Source organism: Hemitrygon akajei, chromosome 2, assembly GCF_048418815.1.
Source record: "Hemitrygon akajei chromosome 2, sHemAka1.3, whole genome shotgun sequence".
NCBI lineage: Eukaryota > Metazoa > Chordata > Chondrichthyes > Myliobatiformes > Dasyatidae > Hemitrygon > Hemitrygon akajei.
Window position 1 is genome coordinate 50,685,983 of NC_133125.1, and position 20,093 is coordinate 50,706,075.

Genomic DNA, 20,093 nt, shown 5'->3' on the forward strand with positions numbered 1-20,093 from the left:
TCATGTTCACCTGAAGGGCTGTCTATAAATATATCGTAGTTTACTTTTAATTAAACTTGTTCAGGGGATTTTCCATAAATGCCTATATTCTACAGCAATAGTGCACCTTTTCCGAGCTGGTCAGTAACTGTAGTTAATACCGATCTATTAAAAATGCCACGCACCCCCACCTGGACAGGAGGGGGAATGCCACATCTGGTTTATCACTGCATTGAAGATGATTAGCCAGCCAAACTGCCCACTACAAGTTACTGAGAACATGCCTATTTAGAGTGCCTTTCACAATGACAAGTGGCCAAAAGGCTCCATGCAGCCAGTAAAGTTCTGTATGGTGTTCGAACACAATATTATAGTGACAGAAAACTATAATCACTATTGCAGTGTTGGTGTATACCCTGGGTCCACGTAAGAAAATAATGCTCATGTTAGATTGAAGGTGGAAGGAGTTATTTCTGTTTATGTCCCTGATGTCCTTTCTTTCATACATTTCTCCCAATCTTTCAGAATGTTCTCTGAGGCGCTTTATGATCATCCATCCACGGATCATGCACACAAGATATACATGCTTCATTTATTGCCAGTAAATTTCTTAACCATGTAGAAATATTCTGTACAATTTGGAGAACACTAACTGGATATTTGTAGTAATATCAAAAGTTTTCTTAGGCATTTTCATATTTATATAAAGCTATCATTAATGTTTTATTTCTACATTTTATTAGTATAAATATATTTAATATTTATCCACAGTTTAACACTGTCCTTAATTCTCATATGCTATCTGGACCTGTGTACTGGTTAAGTACTGAATCTGGGGATCCATGCTATGTAATAGCTATTTATTCCATATTTAAGATACAAACTGAATAACAGTGTGGCTATCTGACCAACAAATGAACTTCCATAAAGAGCGCTGGGTGAAGAAGTCAAGTATTTTTTGAATGCCAGTCTATTAACTATATAAAACCAGATTGCTGGTTCAATCAACTACAGGAGGCCAAGGGTCACCTAAATCTTTGTAGTTGCAATTCCTTTGAATCAAGAGGCTACAAAAGAAAAAAAAAATGAGGCATATATATCTTGTATGCATGATCCTTGGATGGATGATCTTAAAAGACCCCAGAGAACATTCTGAAAGATTGGGAGAAATGTATGAAAGAACGCACATCAGAGATATGGACAGAAATCACTCACCAAGGAGAGGACCCTGAGCCCACCTCTCAGAAAAAACCAGTCACCCTCAGAGTGAACCTGGCAAATTTCTGTAGATCGGGCAGTATCCAGGTTTGAATATGAGAATTGCTGAAGTGTACTAAGTTATGGAAGTTCTTTTAAGATTATTGGTGTGTAGTAATAAAGAGCCTTCAAGTATAATTGAGCTAAGTAATCCTTTGTCCAACACGTTAGTTGACCAGAGAGAAATAATAAACAATGGTTTGATGTTCATAATTGTTTATACATATATATTTGTTTGTGTTTTACTATTATTGTGTGTGGCTGTTTTTGAAAAATTCTTTTGTCTGAAATGTCAATATCCAGTAGGTTCGTTGATGATATTTTGTAACTCTGCTGTTCAAGTTCAGGATTATTTATTCTGTTTTTTACAGCTGAATTTCAGGCCCTGTGTAGCAGTGGAATTGGTATCACAGCAGATGGAAGAGGTAAACATTCATGTCTTAAAGCAGAATCAGTCTGTGCTCTTTTTAATCTCCATCTTTGTAGTTGTTGTTCCTGCTTTCAAAGTAATTGGCTGCTTGGTTAAAATTTTAATGGCTTTGCTGAATTGGGAAGCCTTGATTCATTGAACAAATTTGTCAGTACCTTAAAGTGCCGGGGTTAGGACTGAGCTTAAGTTACCATTCAATGTATTTTAGTAAACTATTTAAGAACTTTTTAAAAGCTATTTATTAATGTTTTTTGAGAGGGTGGTTTTAGATGCATATCATATTTATACTGAGTTAAGTATTGTATGTAATTAGTTTTGCTACAATAAGTGAATGGGACACTGGAAAAAATGTTGAATTTCCCCATGGGGATGAATAAAGTATCTATCTATCTATCTATCTTTACAGTTATTGAAAAGTATAAATTTATTTATTGTTCCTGAATTTGATAACCTTGTGTTTTCTTGCTCAACACAAAGAAATATTGCTTAGTTTTTAGTCAATGTAAGAAATAATCCCTTTCCCTAATATTTCATTGTAGTAGTAATCCTTGTCCCTGTGCTAATGCTGAGGTTTCCAGATGGAACCATCAGTATTTAATCATATAAACAGATGCAACTCCACAACTTCAGTACTTGGGTTGATTTGAGTTTGCTGTGTTGTGGTCCTTGCATATTAGATCATTCACCAGATCAAACCTGCCATAGGATCTCAGACTGAATTGATTTCAGAGGGTATTAGGAGGTAAAGGCAAGTTACTTTTCAATTACAGTGGATTCTGATTAATTGGGACATAATTGGACAAGTATATTTTGACCCAATTAGATGATCCTTCATGAAGATAGTTTAAAAGCTATAAGAAAGACAAACTACTATTTAACTAAGTAACAACTTTTATATTTAAATGAAATACAGAACAAATTAGAACTCTACCAATACTAGTACAGTACTAGAAAACTCTGTATTGATTCTTAACATTTACTAATGAAGAAATTCATCCATTGCATGTTGCTATTCACTTTTGATAGACTGTAAATGAATAAAATCAGCACAAACACCTAGTACAGATAATGATCTGCCTTCATACAATGCTTTTGATGATTGTATCTTCCCAATCTTCATTTTCATTTTAACATTCAAGATGATTGTTGATTCCTTCAAATTCTTCATAGTTCCTAACTTATTGAAGTTGTGAAATTGTTTCGTTTTCACTCACGGCTGTTTCTGGCATCTCCGAGGCCAAATGCTCGACACTGCAGTGAATTGTCTTACTGCTTATTTTTCATCAACTATTAAGTGACAAAAATCATTGCTTTTCAAACACAAGCGCACAAAACTAAAACTGTTTAAAAACGGTTCACTTTAAGCACGATGTAGTGTCTACCAGCTATTCAAGTACATTTATCGGATGCTGGTTAGAAACTCTTCAGCAACAGTCTCCATCCCAGCTAAGTGGCATAGTGTCCCAAATAAATGAAGGGAATCCCGGCTATTTTCTTGATTTGTTCTTTAAGAGTTGTTCCAAATAAGAAGCTGCCCCGAATAATCGATAGCCAAATTAATCAGAATCCACTGTATTTCACTGGTTTAGAATTTATAAGCGATTTTATTAGTTAACATTTTTAAATAACTTCAATTATGATTGTTCTGAATTATTACAGGAATATAACTATTAAAAATCAGGTTTTGCAGTTAGAGATGCGGGGGATAAGGTGAGAGAGACCTTGGGAGCAATGCCTATTTACTGCATCACCATATATCCTGTTCAGTCATACTGGTGACCAAGGACTTTGTGCAGATGCATTCCTTTACAAAGAGGCTTATGGTGTATTTAACCTCACTGCAGTTAACAGAGACTAATAATATTTCTTGTCATAGGTTTGTAAATCTTAACAATTGCATGTTATTACCATAATTCCCAGGTATTTGATCCTCACAGACTCTGGATATACAAACATGTGGTCTGTTACTAACATCCAGACTCGAGGCTCTATCTTCAGGTTGTGCAGAGTTAGCTAATTTAAACCCAAACCAAATGCAGGTGCAGTAATTAAATTCAGTGGCTGTAGGCAGTGTGGAAATTCTGTTTCTTTTTACTACTTCCAACCATGTGGGTCCTGTGACGGCCAACAATTTGTTCAACTTACCATTTCAGCATTGTGCTTCTACAGGAACATGCTGAGCTACAGGGCCACACTCAATGAAAATATTGATGCAGAGGTTTTGAGATAATTGTGTTGCATACTTAAAGCTACAAAGCAGCTGCAGTTAAAGACTGTATACCCATATATTTTGGAATATAATTTAAATTCATACAATATGCTTACCAATGTGAAAGGTTATGAAAGTTTTGGTTCCTACAATATTTATCAACTACTTACATTTTATTTTTAAGAGCTTTAATGGATTCAAATCTAACTTTAGGACTGAGTTTTAGAAAGATTTTTTTTGCAGTAATTCAGTGGAAACTCAATGGCACTGGTTGTCACATGCCACAAGTACATTAAGGCCAAATTATAAGCATTAAGGGAACGTGAAGCATGGCCAGTGCAACTACTTCAACCTGCCATTCATATTCATTCTCCCATCAAAAGCGTAGCTCTCCGCCAAGACACAGATATCAAACGAGCTAATTTGAAAAGGTTGTGCTCGCTCTAAGTTTTCCAAGAAGTTTTCCTGCTGTCAACAACTTTGCCTTATTTAATATGACAGCAAGCACTTTGGACATAAAACAATCCTTTATCTATTCCTACAATTTTCTGGACATGGCAACTTCCTCCTAAGTATCATTGGCCCCCTCGCCAGTCCATTCTCATCTTTACGTAAAATTGTAAAGAATTGATTGGTCAATAAGACCTTCGGTTAGTTGAGCTGTTATCTGAAGTTGAACATTTCACGCTTACCTGCCTTAGACATTAAAAGACCAAAAATGCTGGAAAGACTCAACAGGTCAGGGGTTTTGAGCTGATATATTGACTCTTCTTCTCCCTCCACAGATGCCTGAACTGTGGAACACTTCTAGTGTCTTTTGTTGTAATTTCAGATTTCCAGCAGCTGCAGATTTTTGTTTTTACTTTCAGAGTGGTGCAGTTATTGTTGTAGACATTTCCATGTGGAATAATTTACATGATTATTAATGGATAATTAATGAACAAAAAATTAAAGTTCTTGGACCTGTGATTCTCTAATTGCATAACCTACTAGAGATTTTAAACTATCTCCGTGGTTCATGTTTACAAATACGTTATTTGGGTTGTTATTCCACACCCATGTGAGAAAATACAGAAAAATTACCATTCACTAAACACAATTTATTAAAAAAAAAACTGTGATCTCAGTAAGAAGTATTTATTTGTGTGTTATTTTTTTTAATGGACAGACATTAATGAATGTGCTCTGGACCCTGATATCTGCCCCAATGGAATATGTGAAAATCTTCGGGCCAGCTATCGCTGTATATGTAACATTGGATATGAATCAGACATAAGTGGAAAGAATTGCGTGGGTAAGTATGACAGTAGATACTTGTAATCAAAGATTTCTTTTATTTCCCCTATTCTTTCTGCTTCGCTTCACACTAGCCAGTCAAAGCAATATTTGAGAACCAAATCTAACAAATGGCATTTACAGAAAATCTTTCGTCAGAATATTCTTCTTTCCTTCACCCTGTTAATATTTTTTAAACAAGTGAAGGTGAAAATGAACCAGAACTAAGCCTGCAAACATACAGTAAATTTGACCAGGCAACTTCTGTGACTGCACTTCAGTCTTTATTCTGAGCTTGTTTCCCCACAACACTCTCAAAGCCACCTTGTCCCTGAATGCTGGCTGCCTGTGATGGCTAGACCAATTGAAATAGTGTGGAAAAAGTTGATAAAAACACAAAATGCTGGCAGAACTCAGCAGGCCAGACAGCATCTATGGGAGGAGGTAGTGACAACGTTTTGGGCCAAAACCCTTCATCAGGAGTGAAGTAACATGGGATGGTCGAGGGGGGATAAGAAATGGGGGGGAAGGATAAAGTAGAGAGCTAGGAAGTGATAGGCTGGAGGGAAATGGGCTAGGGGGAAGGTGGAGAATTATGGGAAATAAAAGAGAAAGAAAGGTAGGGCTGGGGGAAGAATATAGTGAGGGGGGAAAAAGAGAGAGAAAGAGAACCAAACTAAAATAATAGATAGGGATGGGGGTAAGGGGGGGCAGGGGTATCAACGGAGGTCTGTGAGTTGGATGTTCATGCCGGCAGGTAGGAGGCTGCCTAGGCGGGAGATAAGGTATTGCTCCATTGACCTGCGTGTGGCCTCATCTTGACGGTAGAGGAAGCCATGGACAGACATATTGGAGTGGGAGTGGTCTGTGGAATTGAAGTGTGTGGCCACAGGGAGATCCCGCCACTGCTGGAGGACTGAGCGCTAGTGTTCAGCGAAACGGTCTCCCAGTCTGTGGCGGGTCTCCCCAATGTATAAATGGCCACATCGGGAGCACTGGATACAGTATATCACCCCAGTTGACTCGCAGGTGAAGTGGTGCCTCATCTGAAAGGACTGTCTGGGGCCTGGGATGGTGGTGAGGGAAGAAGTGTGGGGGCAGGTGTAGCACTTCTGCCGTTGGCAGGGAGACGGTGGGGAGGGATGGGGGGCATGAATGGACAAAGGAGTCGCGTACGAAGCGATCCCTGCGGAAAGCCGAGAGTGGGGGGAGGGGAAGATGTGGCTGGTGGTGGGATCACGTAGGAGGTGGCAGAAGTTATGGAGGATTATACGTTGGATCTGTAGGCTGGTAGGGTGATAGGTGAGGACCAGGGGGACTCTATCCCTGGTGGGCTGGCAAGGGGATGGGTTGAGGGCAGAGGTGCATGAAATACGGGAGACGCGATGGAGGGCAGAGTTGATAGTGGACGAAGGGAAGCCCCTTTCTTTATAAAAAGAAGACATCTCCTTTGTCCTAGAATGAAAGGCCTCATCCTGAGAGCAGATGAGGCGGAGGAATTGAGAGAAAGGGATAGCATTTTTGCAGGAGACAGGGTGGGAGGAGGAATAGTCTAGGTAGCTGTGGGAGTTAGTAGGTTTGTAGTAGATGTCGGTGGATAGGCTGTCTCCAGAGATAGAAACAGAAAGATCTAGAAAGGGGAGGGAGGTGTCAGAAATAGACCAGGTGAATTTGAGGGCGGGGTGAAAGTTGGAGGTGAAGTTAATGAAGTCAACGAGCTCAGCATGTGTGCAGGAAGCAGCGCCGATGCAGTTGTCGATATAACGCAAGAAAAGAGGAGGACAGATACTGGTGTAGGCTTGGAACATAGATTGCTCCACATGGCCAACAAAAAGGCAGGCATAGCTAGGACCCATGCGGGTGCCCATGGCTACACCTTTAGTTTGGAGGAAGTGGGAGGAGCCAAAGGAGAAATTGTTAAGGGTGAGGACTAATTCCATGAGGCGGAGAAGAGTGGTGGTAGAAGGTGACTGGCTGGGTCTGGAATCCAGGAAGAAACGGAGGGCTTGGAGACCTTCCTGGTGGGGGATAGAGGTATACAGGGACTGGACGTCCATGGTGAAAATGAGGCGGAGCGGGCCAGGGAACTTGAAATCTTTAAAGAGATGTAAAGCATGGGAAGTATCACGGACATAGGTGGGAAGGGATTGAACAAGGGGAGATAAAACAGAGTCGAGATAGGCAGAAATGAGTTCAGTGGGGCAGGAGCAAGCAGAGACAATGGGTCTGCTGGACAGGCAGGTTTGTGAATCTTAGTTAGGAGGTAGAAACGGGAAGTGCGGGGTGTGGGAACTATAAGTTTGGTGGCCGTGGATGGGAGATCTCCCGAGCTGATGAGATCGGAAATGGTTTGGGAGACAATGGACTGGTGCTCCCTAGTGGGGTCATTGTCCAGGGGTAGATAAGAGGAGGTGTCAGCGAGTTGTCGTCGTGCCTCCGCTATGTACAGGTCGGTGCTCCAGACGACAACATCACCCCCCTTATCAGCGGGTTTGATGGTAAGGTTGGGATTGTTGCGGAGGGAATGGAGAGCAGAGCGTTCAGAGGGGGTGAGGTTGGAATTGGAACAAGGGGTGTTGAAGTCGAGACGGTTAATGTCCCGACGGCAGTTAGATCCAGGGCAGGTAGAAGTCCTGGGCGGGGAGTCCATGAGGAGGAGGAGGGTTGGAGACGGGAGAACGGGTCATCGGTGGGGGTGGGAGAGTCCCTACCGAAGAAGTGGGCTCGAAGACGGAGCCGGCGGAAGAAGAGCTCCACGTCCTGGCGCACGCGGAACTCACTGAGGTGAGGGCAAAGGGGGACAAAGGTGAGGCCCTTACTAAGGACAGAGCGCTCAGCCTCAGAGAGAGGAAGGTCGGAGGGGATGGTGAAGACCTGGCAGGGTTGAGAGCTCTGGTCCGAGGGGGGTGGGAGGCTGGTGGAGTCAGCGGGACTCTGTTGAAATCTTCTTAGTGTGTATTAGAAATTTGAAAACACATAAAAAAATTTATCCTGGTCCTAAACTGAATCAACTACCTGAGCAGGTCATAGATTGGTACATGGTCTTAAGCTAAGTTACCAGCAAATGGTTGTACCATGGTTGAATGCTGGCAGTCCATCATTTGTAGTCCCAGAGGTGTCTGTGAGCTGATGCCTCAGAACACGCCAGGATCTGGTGACAACTAATTCGAAAGATAAAAGGAAGTAAAATGTTATGAAATGTTCTATATGGATTTAAGTTCAGAAAACTCTAGATTCTGTTTTTCAGAAGAAAGATCATTTTGATTAATTTAATTAGAGTTATTTTTGATAGCACATTTCTGAGCAATGAGGTAAGAGAAACATTACTGAAAGTCTTTTCTTCTCCTATACATGTTCAACTCAAAGGAATTCTACATCTGTTTACCATGGACTATTGGGAGCCAAAGATCATTTGTGCTTTTGGCAAAAAATATCATTTCCACTCACATTTGTCAGAAATATTTTTTTTAAATGTTTCTCAAACTTTGCCGTTCTTTATGTATTTGTTTAAAGCTTTGCACAGAGAGGTAACTGCCATTGTGAAAGTAGCCAGCATGCTGTAATGTCTACTACATGATTACAAGTGTATAGGGTATTTTGTTAACTTTTTAATCAGATCCTTGCAAGTTTCCTGTATGCTTAACCCTTTCACAGGCATATTCCATTACTCAGTTACTGGTTATAACTAGTGACTGAACTTTAAGAAACTCCAATCAATCTCCTGGCTTTTGTGGGATATATTCTATATTCTGGTATCCTTTCTGCAAAAACACGTAGCCTTTGTCTATGAATAATAAAGAGCTACAATTTTATGTTGACAGGGTTATCGTTGAAAAAGGATAGAAGCTGTATTCTTCATTAAATGTCAATGTATGGTATTTACTTTTGAAAATCACGGACAATTTTATCATTCTTTAACTTAACATGCTTATTCTCTGGTGACCATTCTACTTCAGTTATTTTCCTGCCTGTTCTGTTTCCTTGAAGCTCATGCTACAAATAATTTAACTGCTCAATCACAGTTCCATTTTCACAAAGTTATTGATTGCAATCCCATGGAAAAAAGCTTGGAGCATTTTGCTTTCTAAAGACGCTGTATCTATGGAAGCTGTAGTTCTCCTTTCTGATTATTCAATTAAGAAGTCATTTGAACATTCCAGTGAAGTAGAATAATCCATTTTAGTGGCTGTTGAGACTGACAGTGGGCTCACGCTCTCTAAAACGGATGTCCAGGGATTTATGGTTCATTAACAAGGCCCTTTTGGAAAGTTAACAACAGGCCTTTGTTGACTCTGTTAGCGTTGTGAGCAATTTTGGGTCCTGTATCTAAGGAAGGAGGTGTTAGTTCTGGAGAGTATGCAGAGGAGGCTCACAAGAATGATCCTAGGAATGAAAGGCTTAATAAATGTTTAAAGGCTATGAGGCTGTACTCAGTGGAGTTCAGAAGGATGGGGGGAGGGGATCTCATTGAAACCTACCAGTTACTAAAAGGCTTTGATAGAGTAGATGTGAAAAGGATGTTTCCATTGGTAGGAGAATCTAGGATCCAAGGAACAGCTTCAGAATAAAGGGATGTCTCTAAAACTGAGATGAGGAGAAATTTCTTCAGCCGGGGGTGTACAATCTGTGGAATTTGTTGCCAGAGAGGGCAATAAAGGCCTAGTCACTGGGTATGTTGAAGCCAGAAATTTAAAGTTTCTTGATTGGTAATGAGTTTAAGGCTTATGGGGTAAAGGTGGGAAAATGAGGTTAAAAAAATCAGCCATGGTTGAATAGCAGAGCAGACTAAATCCCCAGCTAGCCTAATTCTGTTCCTATATCTATTTGTCTTACTATTTTTATTTCCAGATTGAAGTTTATCCCAGCTATGTATTAGTAGTGTTATTTTTGCATCCATTTAAAAATTATTGAAACTGCCAAAATTTTGTTGAACCTCTGATAAAGGTCATTTTATGTCATGTATGATTGCCTTCATAAGACTGGATTTCATAAATTAATTATCTGTTTTATTTTATAAATGGTGTCATACAACATGGCAGTCATGACAGTACAATGTTCAGTAGAATTAATGTAACAGTCGGCTTTGGTATCTGAGCTTTTATTGCAAAAAGGATTAAGCCTTCTATTGACTTTCTTTTGTTTACAGTTCATAATGAGCAACAAGCAATTTTATGCTTCTGAACTTAATCCCATTTGGAAATAATACATAAACTACTACTCTACTGATTCATTGATATATAAGTTTGGGCCAAAAACTATGTTACCAGTGATAATGTTTACCAAGCTAAAAGGAGAGGAAGTAACCAGTTTTTAGCTGTGATTAATAACTTTCATGCAAAATTCTTTGATTATGTGAGTACTTTCTTCTCTCTGTGATTTTTACTGCTCTTACCTTCTAGACATTGATGAGTGTGCTGATAACCGGCTCCTGTGTGATAATGGGCTTTGCAGGAACACACCTGGCAGCTACAGCTGCAGCTGTCCAAAAGGTTACCTCTTTAAACCCGATTCTGAAACATGCGAAGGTGAGAATATTAGTGAATGCGCTCCATCACAAAAAATCTAACATTTATCATCACTTAGCTTTACAAAATATCAAGCATCTGTTTTACATGAAATGTCTGCACAAATCACATCCTGAAAGATGCTTTTGTAATGCAGCATGTATTTCATAATGTCAAATGCAATGTTGAAAACAAAGTTAATATATTTAGTTTCATTTTTTTTTCCAAACAAGCTTGTTCTAGGCCAGGGGCTCCCAACCTTTTTTATGCCATGGACCCCCACCTTTAACCAAGGGGGGTCACCCCTGTTCTCGGCAGCAATTGATGTCACTTCGAACATTAGAGGCAGAAAGAAAACAGCCATAATTTTTTTCTCTTTCTCACCCTGGTTCTATCTAACGTGTGTTCACTTTCCTACGCCAGCCCCTTGCTGATTGTGTCTGCTTCATTGGTTAAACAAATCACAAAAGAGAACATTAGGGGGCAGAGCCATTATTCATAAATACTCTTAATTATAACTAGTCAGCAGTCAAGAGTATCAGATAGGATTAAAGTTTTCATTGAGATCATAATCAGCATTGCATTAGCTCTTCGACAATTGTCTGATGTATTTTATCAGTTTGGCTTCAAGTACAGTACTTGAGGTGACATATTATTTTCCCCATTGTAATTGTTAAATTGTTGGTTATTCATTGTCTGACACTCTCAAAGAGAAGCCTATAATTAAGCATTACATTGTCTGCCTTAAACTATTAACTGCAGTAAAGCAGTTCTGTGAGGACCCACTCATCAGCTGCTCAATGTGCAACACCTGGTTTTGAGCTACATCCTTACAAAGCGTGATGGTTTCATACCCTCTCACTGATATTTTGGAATCAGCCAATTTTAGCCAGTCTTAAGTTCCTCAGAGTCACTAAAAGGATGTATGTTAGTCAGTATATTGCTTTCTGATTTCCATTGAATGTTTTCATTTCCCCCAAGAAATTGCTCTTGGTATTATGTAAAACATAAATTTAAAAATGAAAACTGAAACCCTGACAATCTCCCATTTTAATAAATTACCTGCCGGGACTCTGAGCTAATCTAAACTACCCCAATTAGAGTGATGAGAAGTGAAAGGTTGTAGACAAAAGGACCTACTGGTAATCAGGAGACAACCCTGTTTAACACCATATTCCATCACATACACCAGCAAATATTTTCTTTCTTGCTCTATGTAAGATGGATCCTGGTACCCAGCTGGTTTTTCTCACTTCCGCTGCTAGTACCACGGGGGTTAGCAGGAGACGCATGGCAAAGTGCTTGCTGAAAGTTGTTTTGGAGACTAGTGGTCATATTAAACATAACTCAAATGTGAGTCAAATTCTAGAGAAGAGGAAGGAATAGAGCAGACCTAGTCAAAATACTGTATAGAATACCCATTATATTTGACAGATGCTGTTTGTTTTCTTAAAAATTTTCTCAAACTCCTCAAAACCTTGTTTCCCATGTGGTTGACTCACTGTAGCTGAATCAGGATACTGTGGTTTGCAACATTTTCGTCTGGACAGTAAAAATTCTCCCAAATGGCATAACAGGACTGATGTAAAACAGGTTTCTTTTAATGTCTTGTTTCCAGGTTATCGAACATTTTGTAAGTGGTAAACCAAAAGGTACTTTCCTTTGTTTCTCTAATATAAACCACACTCCTAACGAGAACCCTTAAACAAACACTAAAGCCACGAAGTTAATTCCTGATTTGAAACAGATATCATATATGGTCATAAGATGATGCCTGCCTGAGAAAGCTTACAAATCTGTGGTTCTGAGATTCGGTGAACTTAAATGGGAAACGATGTTTATGTTTATTTTGGGGTATTCCAACAGGAGCTAAAGCCCATTTGCTGTTTTCATAGCTCTGTTGGCCTTCGATAAATGTTCCAGAACATGCTGAAACAGCAGTTTCAATAACTAAATGGAAAAACTCTCTTAAGCGATGCTTTTTAGTTCAGTCGCCTTTGATCCACTTGATCTGAAAACTACGAGACAATCTTGAGTTTTCCGTTCTTTTTCAAGGTGAAAATTTTCATCATTATGCCCTATCATTGCACCTTTTCCCCAGCAGCCACTTCTCCCAGAACTGACGGCATGCTCAAATTTATAACTGGTGAATGTGAGAAGCTCAACATTCAGACTCATTTACTTGTGCTGAGGTTGAAGCATTTGCCTCTCCTCTTGGCCTCATATCCCCAATGTATGGACAGTTAAGGGCAAATGGACAAAGTCGTTATAGATAACCTCGTTGTAGTGGTTTATTATATTACCTAAAAAGAAACATTAGCTGTTAATTGTAAATTATCACAGAAGAATCCAAATGTATATTTAAACATTGCCAAAAAAATTATTCCCTTCTGAAATTAAAGAGATGAAGTTAAGCTTAAGATTGGACTAGTCATTTCACAAAGATGGGCAACTTCTTTGAACTGATGACAAATATTATGAATTAATTTTATTTTTATCTAAGGCACAAAATGTGAAGATTATTCCTAAGACACCACTATGATTTAAGAATACACATCTTATTCCAAAGACAAAGGAGAGAGGCTTCCCCTGGTTAAAAGGATTGACCATTTATTTTCTCTTAAAGGATAGTGCCAGCTGAATAGTAACAGTTGAGATAAAGTTGTTCCTTGCTTAACAATAAATTTCCCTTGAGTATTTTTAAATGTAATTTTGAATTGCTGTGTTTAAAGGGCACGATTATGATTTTTGTTGTGTGCTGACTGCATGAAGCCATCAATCGATAACCGTTTTGAAGAATTGCTATTCTGTTTCTCCAGATGTGAATGAATGTGAGAATAGTCCTTGTGTAAATGGAGAATGTAGGAATACAGCAGGATCGTTCTCCTGTGAATGCTCCACTGGTAGCAAACTGGACTCAAGCAGAACTGTTTGTATTGGTGAGTCAGACAATTTCACTTTTTGTTTAAAAAAACAAAATGCATAATTCCAGACCTGATAAAATATATTACACTGAAGCCTATTTTTTTAAAACATCTCAATGCTGCATTTCCTTACAAATGAATTAATCAGAATGCCTCATGATGGAGGTAATTATACTTGTCTGGCACTAACACGTTTAAATATTACACCATCTTCAGACTAGTATTTTTTTCATGGCTACTAGTGACAAATTTAAATCCTTAATAAATTGTAATTATTAACTTAATTTTAATTACCTATTTTGAAAAAAAAATGTTTGTTCCCTTATTGTCAACTTTAATTTAAACCATTAATTTTGCAATGCAGAAGTTAATGTAATTCAAGTTGAAGTATCAAATTCAAGTTTAATTGTCATTCAACCAGCATTCCTCTGGGCCCAAGGTGCCAACAGTACCAACAGCACACAGCATACACCACATATAATTACATTATCAGAAAAACATACAGTCACACAAAAAAAAATAATTATAGCCCAAGTTCCTGAGTGGCACAGCCTGTAGGTTGATGGTGCATGGGATGTTGCCCTGCTCCAGCTTGTCTTCCGGAACACTGTACAGATTCAAGAGTGCCCACAGAAGCCTCTGCTCTCTCCCACACTGCCTCTGGTGTCTCCTCTCCCGGGTGGCTACAACGTGGCATGAAGGCCTGGTCTGCATAACAACCGAGGCAATGCAGCTCCTCTGCTGTTTGTCTCGACGATGAACTGGACTCTTGGTACTCCACATTACCAGTGTTCAGCAAAATATCTAAAACAATTTGTTGGACTGCGCGCCGCCTCTGCGCAACAATGGTACGTAACAAATCCAGGTGACAACGCAGCAAGTCCAGCTCCATCACTATACTGTGATTTTCTTTAAAACGTTCTCAGCAGTGCACATCGGAATACCATTTGGAATAATTGATGCAATATAGATGAGGGCTCAAACTTGACATGTTTAACCCTGAAACTCACTAAAGAGGTTGGCTGTCATTTTTTTTTACTTCCGAGCAGAAAGTTACAGTGAATTATCATTTTGTTGAATGTCTGGACTGCATTGAAAGTTGACACAGATTGTACTGCCAGATCGCAATGGATCTTTGAGAAGCTGCGTGTAATGTTGTAATTATAGTATAGAAATTCTCAGCACAATGATGCAGTGTACCAAATCCACTAAAATTAAATTATAAAAATTTCCATTGCTATTTCCTGAGACAGAAACTCCATAGATTGGAAATAGGGTAATCTAAATTAATAAAAGCAGATAAAGCAGGCAACAAGGCTTGTAGAAATCTGATGAAGGGTAAATTGAGCTGAAACACGAGCTCTGTTTCTCTCCCCGTGGAATGCTGCCTAACCTGCTGAGTATTTCCATCAGATTCTATTTTATTGCATAGGCATCTAGACTTCTTTATCTTTCTTAGTAGAAAAAATGTAGTTTTTGGACTGAACTCGTACTTTGTATAAAGTCATTGTACTATCAAAGGGGGTTATTCATTCTACTGAGTCCATGCCAATTCTTTATTAAGGCAATCTAGTCAAGCCCACTCTCCTATATGTTCTCTGCAACCTACCATACTATTTTCTTTCAAGCTATCCAATTCCTTTTTGAAAGCCTGATTGGATTTTCTGCTACTACTCTTAAAAACAAAGTTTCAGACCATATTACTGAGTAAAAAAGTAATTAGATCCCCAAACTGGGTTGGGTCCATTATTAAGAAAGAAGCAGAGAGCTATGAAATCATCCCAATTGGGGCGGGGGGAGTTTGGAAGTGTACAGGGTCTGAATATCCACAGTGAAAATAAAACAGTCTTGGCTAGGGAACTGAAAATTGTTGAAGCATGTCAAGTATCAGGGACGTAGGGAGGAGGTGACTGAACCAAGGGGGACAAGATAGAGCCAGGGTATGTGGACATGAGTTCAGTGGGGATGGAGCAGGCAGAAACATTGGGCCTACCAGGACAGCTAGGTTTATGGATCCTAGGTAGGTGGTAGAAATTTCAAGCGCGAGGTACAGGATACTTCACCTGCGAGTCTTTCAGGGTCATCTATTATTTCTGGTGCTCCCAGTGAGGCTTCCTGTAAATCAGTGAGGCCAACGCAGTTTGAGAACCACCTTTGCTCTGTCTGCCGCAAAAGACGGGATTTTACAGTGGCTGACCATTTCAATTTGACTTCCCATTCCCATTCTGAATGTCCATCCACGGCCTCCTCTGCTACCATGATGGGATAAAAATCAGGTTGGAGGAGCAGCACTTTATATTCCTCCGTTTGGGTAGCCTCCAACCTTATGGCATGACATCTATTTCTCAAACTTCTGCTAATTTCTTCCCCTCCCTCCCCCTCCCATCTCACATTCCTCATTCTGGTTATCCTATCACTCCGTCTTTTGTCCTCACCTGCCCGTCACCTCTCCCAGTTCCCCATCTTCCATGGTCCATTTTCCTTTCCTATTATATTCCTTCTTCCTCAGCCCTTTGTCTCTTCCACCGATTCCCTTCCAGATTCTTCCTTCATTCCCTCTTCCTGCACCCGCCCACCTTACCTCTTGTTTATCACCTGCCAGCTTTTTCTCCTTTCCCTACCCCACCTTTTTATTCTGGCTTCTGCCTCCTTCCTTTTTAGTCCTGATGAAGAATCTAAACCTGAAACATTGACTGATTACTCCCCTCCATAGATGCTGCCTGATTCACTGCGTCCCTCCAGCATGTTGTATTTGTTGATTAAGATTTCCAGCATTTGCAGAATTTCTTGCGTTCGTTAGATCTCATGGTTTCCTGGTAAACAAATCATCTGCAAATGCAATTTCTCACTGTCCCCTAATTCCTTCTGCACAATCTTATGATCTCTTATGACACTGGTTTCTCCAATATCACCCTGCAGCTGAACTTTTCCGTTCATTTAACCAGTCAAGTAAATCCTTGTGAGCACAAAGAACCGGTTACTGCTGTGGATCAGAACAAAGTATTTGCATTTATAAAAATGCACTGGGAATTGAACTATTTTGAAGAGTTTCAAAATGAAGACTTTTTTCCCCATAAACTATTTTCTTAGGTTAATATAAAACCATTTTGAAATCAATCTTTGTGTTTTTGGCACCACACCAAGGTGCTTTGAGTTTACTGTGGTGCCCGTGATAAGGATAAGTTTCCTCCAGGTATTCTACATGCTTCCTAATGCTGGTGATCACAACTGGGCACATAATGCAGTCGTAGTCACTTAGACAAGGGAGAGAATAGGAAACCACTGAATATTTCTTTCAAGTAAGAAGAGAAAGTCAAAACATATCCATGGAATAATTAGAGTTAAAATAGGAAATTGTGAACCGAATTTGTGGCAGTGCTGAGCTGATTGCTAGCCTTACTGTTGAGGATTAGTGATAACCAGAACTTCGTTTCACCTAGAAACATAGAAAACATACAGCACAATTCAGGCCCTTCGGCCCACAAAACTGTGCCAAACATGTCCTTACTCTAGAACTACCTAGGCTTACCTATAGCCCTCTATTTTTCTAAGCTCCATGTACCTATCCAAAAGTCTCTTAAAAGACCCTATCGTTTCTGCCTCCACCACTGCCACCGGCAGCCCATTCCATGCACTCACCACTCTCTGTAAAAAATTTCCCCCTGACATCTCCTCTGTACCTACTTACAAGCACCTTAAAACTATTCCCTCTCATGCTAGCCACTTTAGCCCTGGGGAAAGGCCTCTGATTATCCACACGATCAATGCCTCTCATTATCATGTACACCTCTGTCAAGTCACCTCTCATCCTCCGTCACTCCAAGGAGAAAAGGCCAAGTTCACTCAACCTATTCTCATAAGGCATGCTCCCCAATCCAGGCAACATCCTCGTAAATTTCCTCTGCACCCTTCCTTTGCTTTCCACATCCTTCCTATAGTGAGGCGACCAGAACTCAGCGCAGTACTCCAAGTGGGGTCTGACCTGGGTCCTGTATAGCTAAAGTGTATTTTTGAGCCTTGCCTTGTGCAGTTTTGTCTGGTTACTTCAAGATTTTAATGATAAACAGCTGGGCAAGCTTTGTGATTCTAATACAAACATCAGTCTTTATTAAGAAAAATATTCTTTCAGATTAAGATTAGGCCAGCCCAGAAATATTGTAAACAAAGTATGTTGTCAGAAGATCAACAAATACCTTTCCCAGAGTTTAATATGAGGATATGTTAAGGACCCACTTACTCAAGTGCAGGATATTCTGAGATATTTGTAACTAGAAAGGACTTATGATTTTGTGTAATTGTTTGAATTCTCTCACGATTTACAACAGACAGCGTGAAAGGAACATGTTGGTTGAACATCCAAAACAGTCGCTGCGAAGTGAACATAAATGGAGCCACACTGAAGTCGGAATGTTGTGCAACTTTGGGAGCTGCGTGGGGCAGTCCTTGTGAGCGCTGTGAACAAGGTACAGAAAACAGTGGATCAGATTGACAACATGTGCTCAGTGGACTTCTCAAGACTTATTAAATTTTTTTTTATAAGTTTCTGCTACATTAAAAAAAGAGGTTTATACAGTGCAAAACAAACATATCAAATGTACAGTTCATAACAGTTAAGGAAAAGCACCCGCAGTAGAATCGTATAAAGTTAGTTACCACCCCACCCTCCCACTACCCAACTCCAAGCCAACCTTACGATATATAGAAAAATTAATCAGAACTTCTATCACCACAGAGCTGTATTTATAAAAAGAGGGTATATTGCCTACTACCTGAGCTATAATATGTTTACACATCCAAAAAGAAAACCATAAATCTTAACCAAAAGAAGCTGGAAGTGAGGGATTTAAATGGAAAAGAAAAAAGGAGGGATGAACCCTTAATCTAAATGGGAATTGTGAAAATATTCAAGATTAGGTCCTCACACCTTTTGGAACTTTATGTCTGAATTAAGAAGTGAACAGTGAATCTTTTCAAGGTCTAAGCAGGACATAATGTCTCTGATACATTGAGCATGAGTGGGTGGGGCAACATCTCTCCACCTAAGAAGGTCTGCATGTCTGGCCAAAAGAGAGGCAAAAGACAATGTACGACATTTTGTCGGACTCAGATGCGTGTCGACTTCTCCCAAGGAGCCATAAAGAGCAATCAGAGGGTTAGGTTCCAAGTAGCAATTAAGTATATGGGATAAAGTAGAAAAGACCTCTCTCCAGAATTTCTCCAAGCTAGGACAAGCCCGTACATATGAATAAGGGAAGCCCAAGATTTTGCTAAATTCTGCTCAAGATTTTTTAATGAAGAATAACAACTTGAAACAAAGCTCTTTTTTTGCTACTACACTAGCTACTTAGACTTAAGCTTTCAGTGATGTCCTTATGACAGAACACGAGCTGCTAAATTGGCCTGTGTAATTCCTTTTTTTTTAAAAAAAACTTTAGATCTTTTTCCAGTTGTTTGAGTACTTTGAGGAAAATAACTGAATTGATATGTTCTAATCTACTGATCTATTTGCGATAAATATACTAACCATTCCTCTACTAACCGCTAATGAATTTTGCTTATTGATATTGTACAGGATGTTAACAAGGCTGGATTGGTTCTTGAGTGTTCTTTCTTTAGAGATACAGCACAGTACAGGCCCTTCTGACCAATGAGCCCGTGCCACCCAAGTACATCCTTCTGATCAATTAACATATTAACCTGTACATACATAAAAAATGGGAGGAGACCAAAGCACCTGAAGCAACCCAAGCAGTCTGAGGGAGAGCATGTAAACTGCTTAGAGACAGCGCTAGAACTGAACCTGGGTTGCTGACACTGCGATAATATTACACTAACCACTATGCTACCAGGCTGTCCTTTCTTCTGTTTCTTTTTTGATCCGAGAACCATTAGAGCACGGGAGGGAGTAACTTACTTTTGTCCACATATGCTATTTGCCTCCATATCCCCACCAGTGGTGGAGTACAGAGGTTCCTTCTGAATCTTCTTGCTAGGTTTCTTAGTAATTACTATACTGTATTAAAGATGGATTGATTTAGATTCCAGATGGATACAAACTCCTTTTTATCCCAATCAATGTCCCTTAATAATTTTAATGTCCTCTCAGTAACTGCTGTGATCCCCCTTACCTCCCAAGAAAGTCCCAATCCAATCAAATTTTCAAAAGCTTTCAAATGCAATGCCTTTGAGTTATGGTATCACTCTTTTGCACTTTTCCCAATCTGTTTATAATCATTCTGTGAAGTAAAATCAGAACTCTACAAAGTACTTTAAAGTGTGACTAATCAAAGTGCAGTGTAAATTTAATATCATAGAATTATTAATTTGCTTTAACATAGAAAGAGGGAATTTCATTTCAAGTCCATGCTGGCTCCTTGTGGGGTCACCCACATATTAGCAGTCCCCCTATTCTTACCACATATACATGTAAATTGTTTTCTCTTGTGCCATAGCTTCCTTTTTCACTATGGTGATGCCAAATGGCATTGCTAATTTAATCTGTTTAATTGCATCAC

At 39.6% G+C, this 20,093-nt stretch overlaps 1 protein-coding gene across 2 annotated transcripts in view; it reads left to right on the forward strand.

Moving 5' to 3' along the window:
- The window catches only part of LOC140741729 (fibrillin-2-like), a 295,460-nt gene that overhangs the window by 164,594 nt on the left and 110,773 nt on the right, over window positions 1–20,093 (forward strand). For both annotated transcript variants that reach the window (XM_073072052.1, XM_073072059.1), the window contains 5 exons: window positions 1,608–1,661; window positions 5,044–5,169; window positions 10,550–10,675; window positions 13,474–13,593; window positions 17,904–18,041. In XM_073072052.1, coding sequence (XP_072928153.1) covers window positions 1,608–1,661; window positions 5,044–5,169; window positions 10,550–10,675; window positions 13,474–13,593; window positions 17,904–18,041 — 564 coding nt within the window. The remainder of the gene's footprint in view (window positions 1–1,607; window positions 1,662–5,043; window positions 5,170–10,549; window positions 10,676–13,473; window positions 13,594–17,903; window positions 18,042–20,093) is intronic.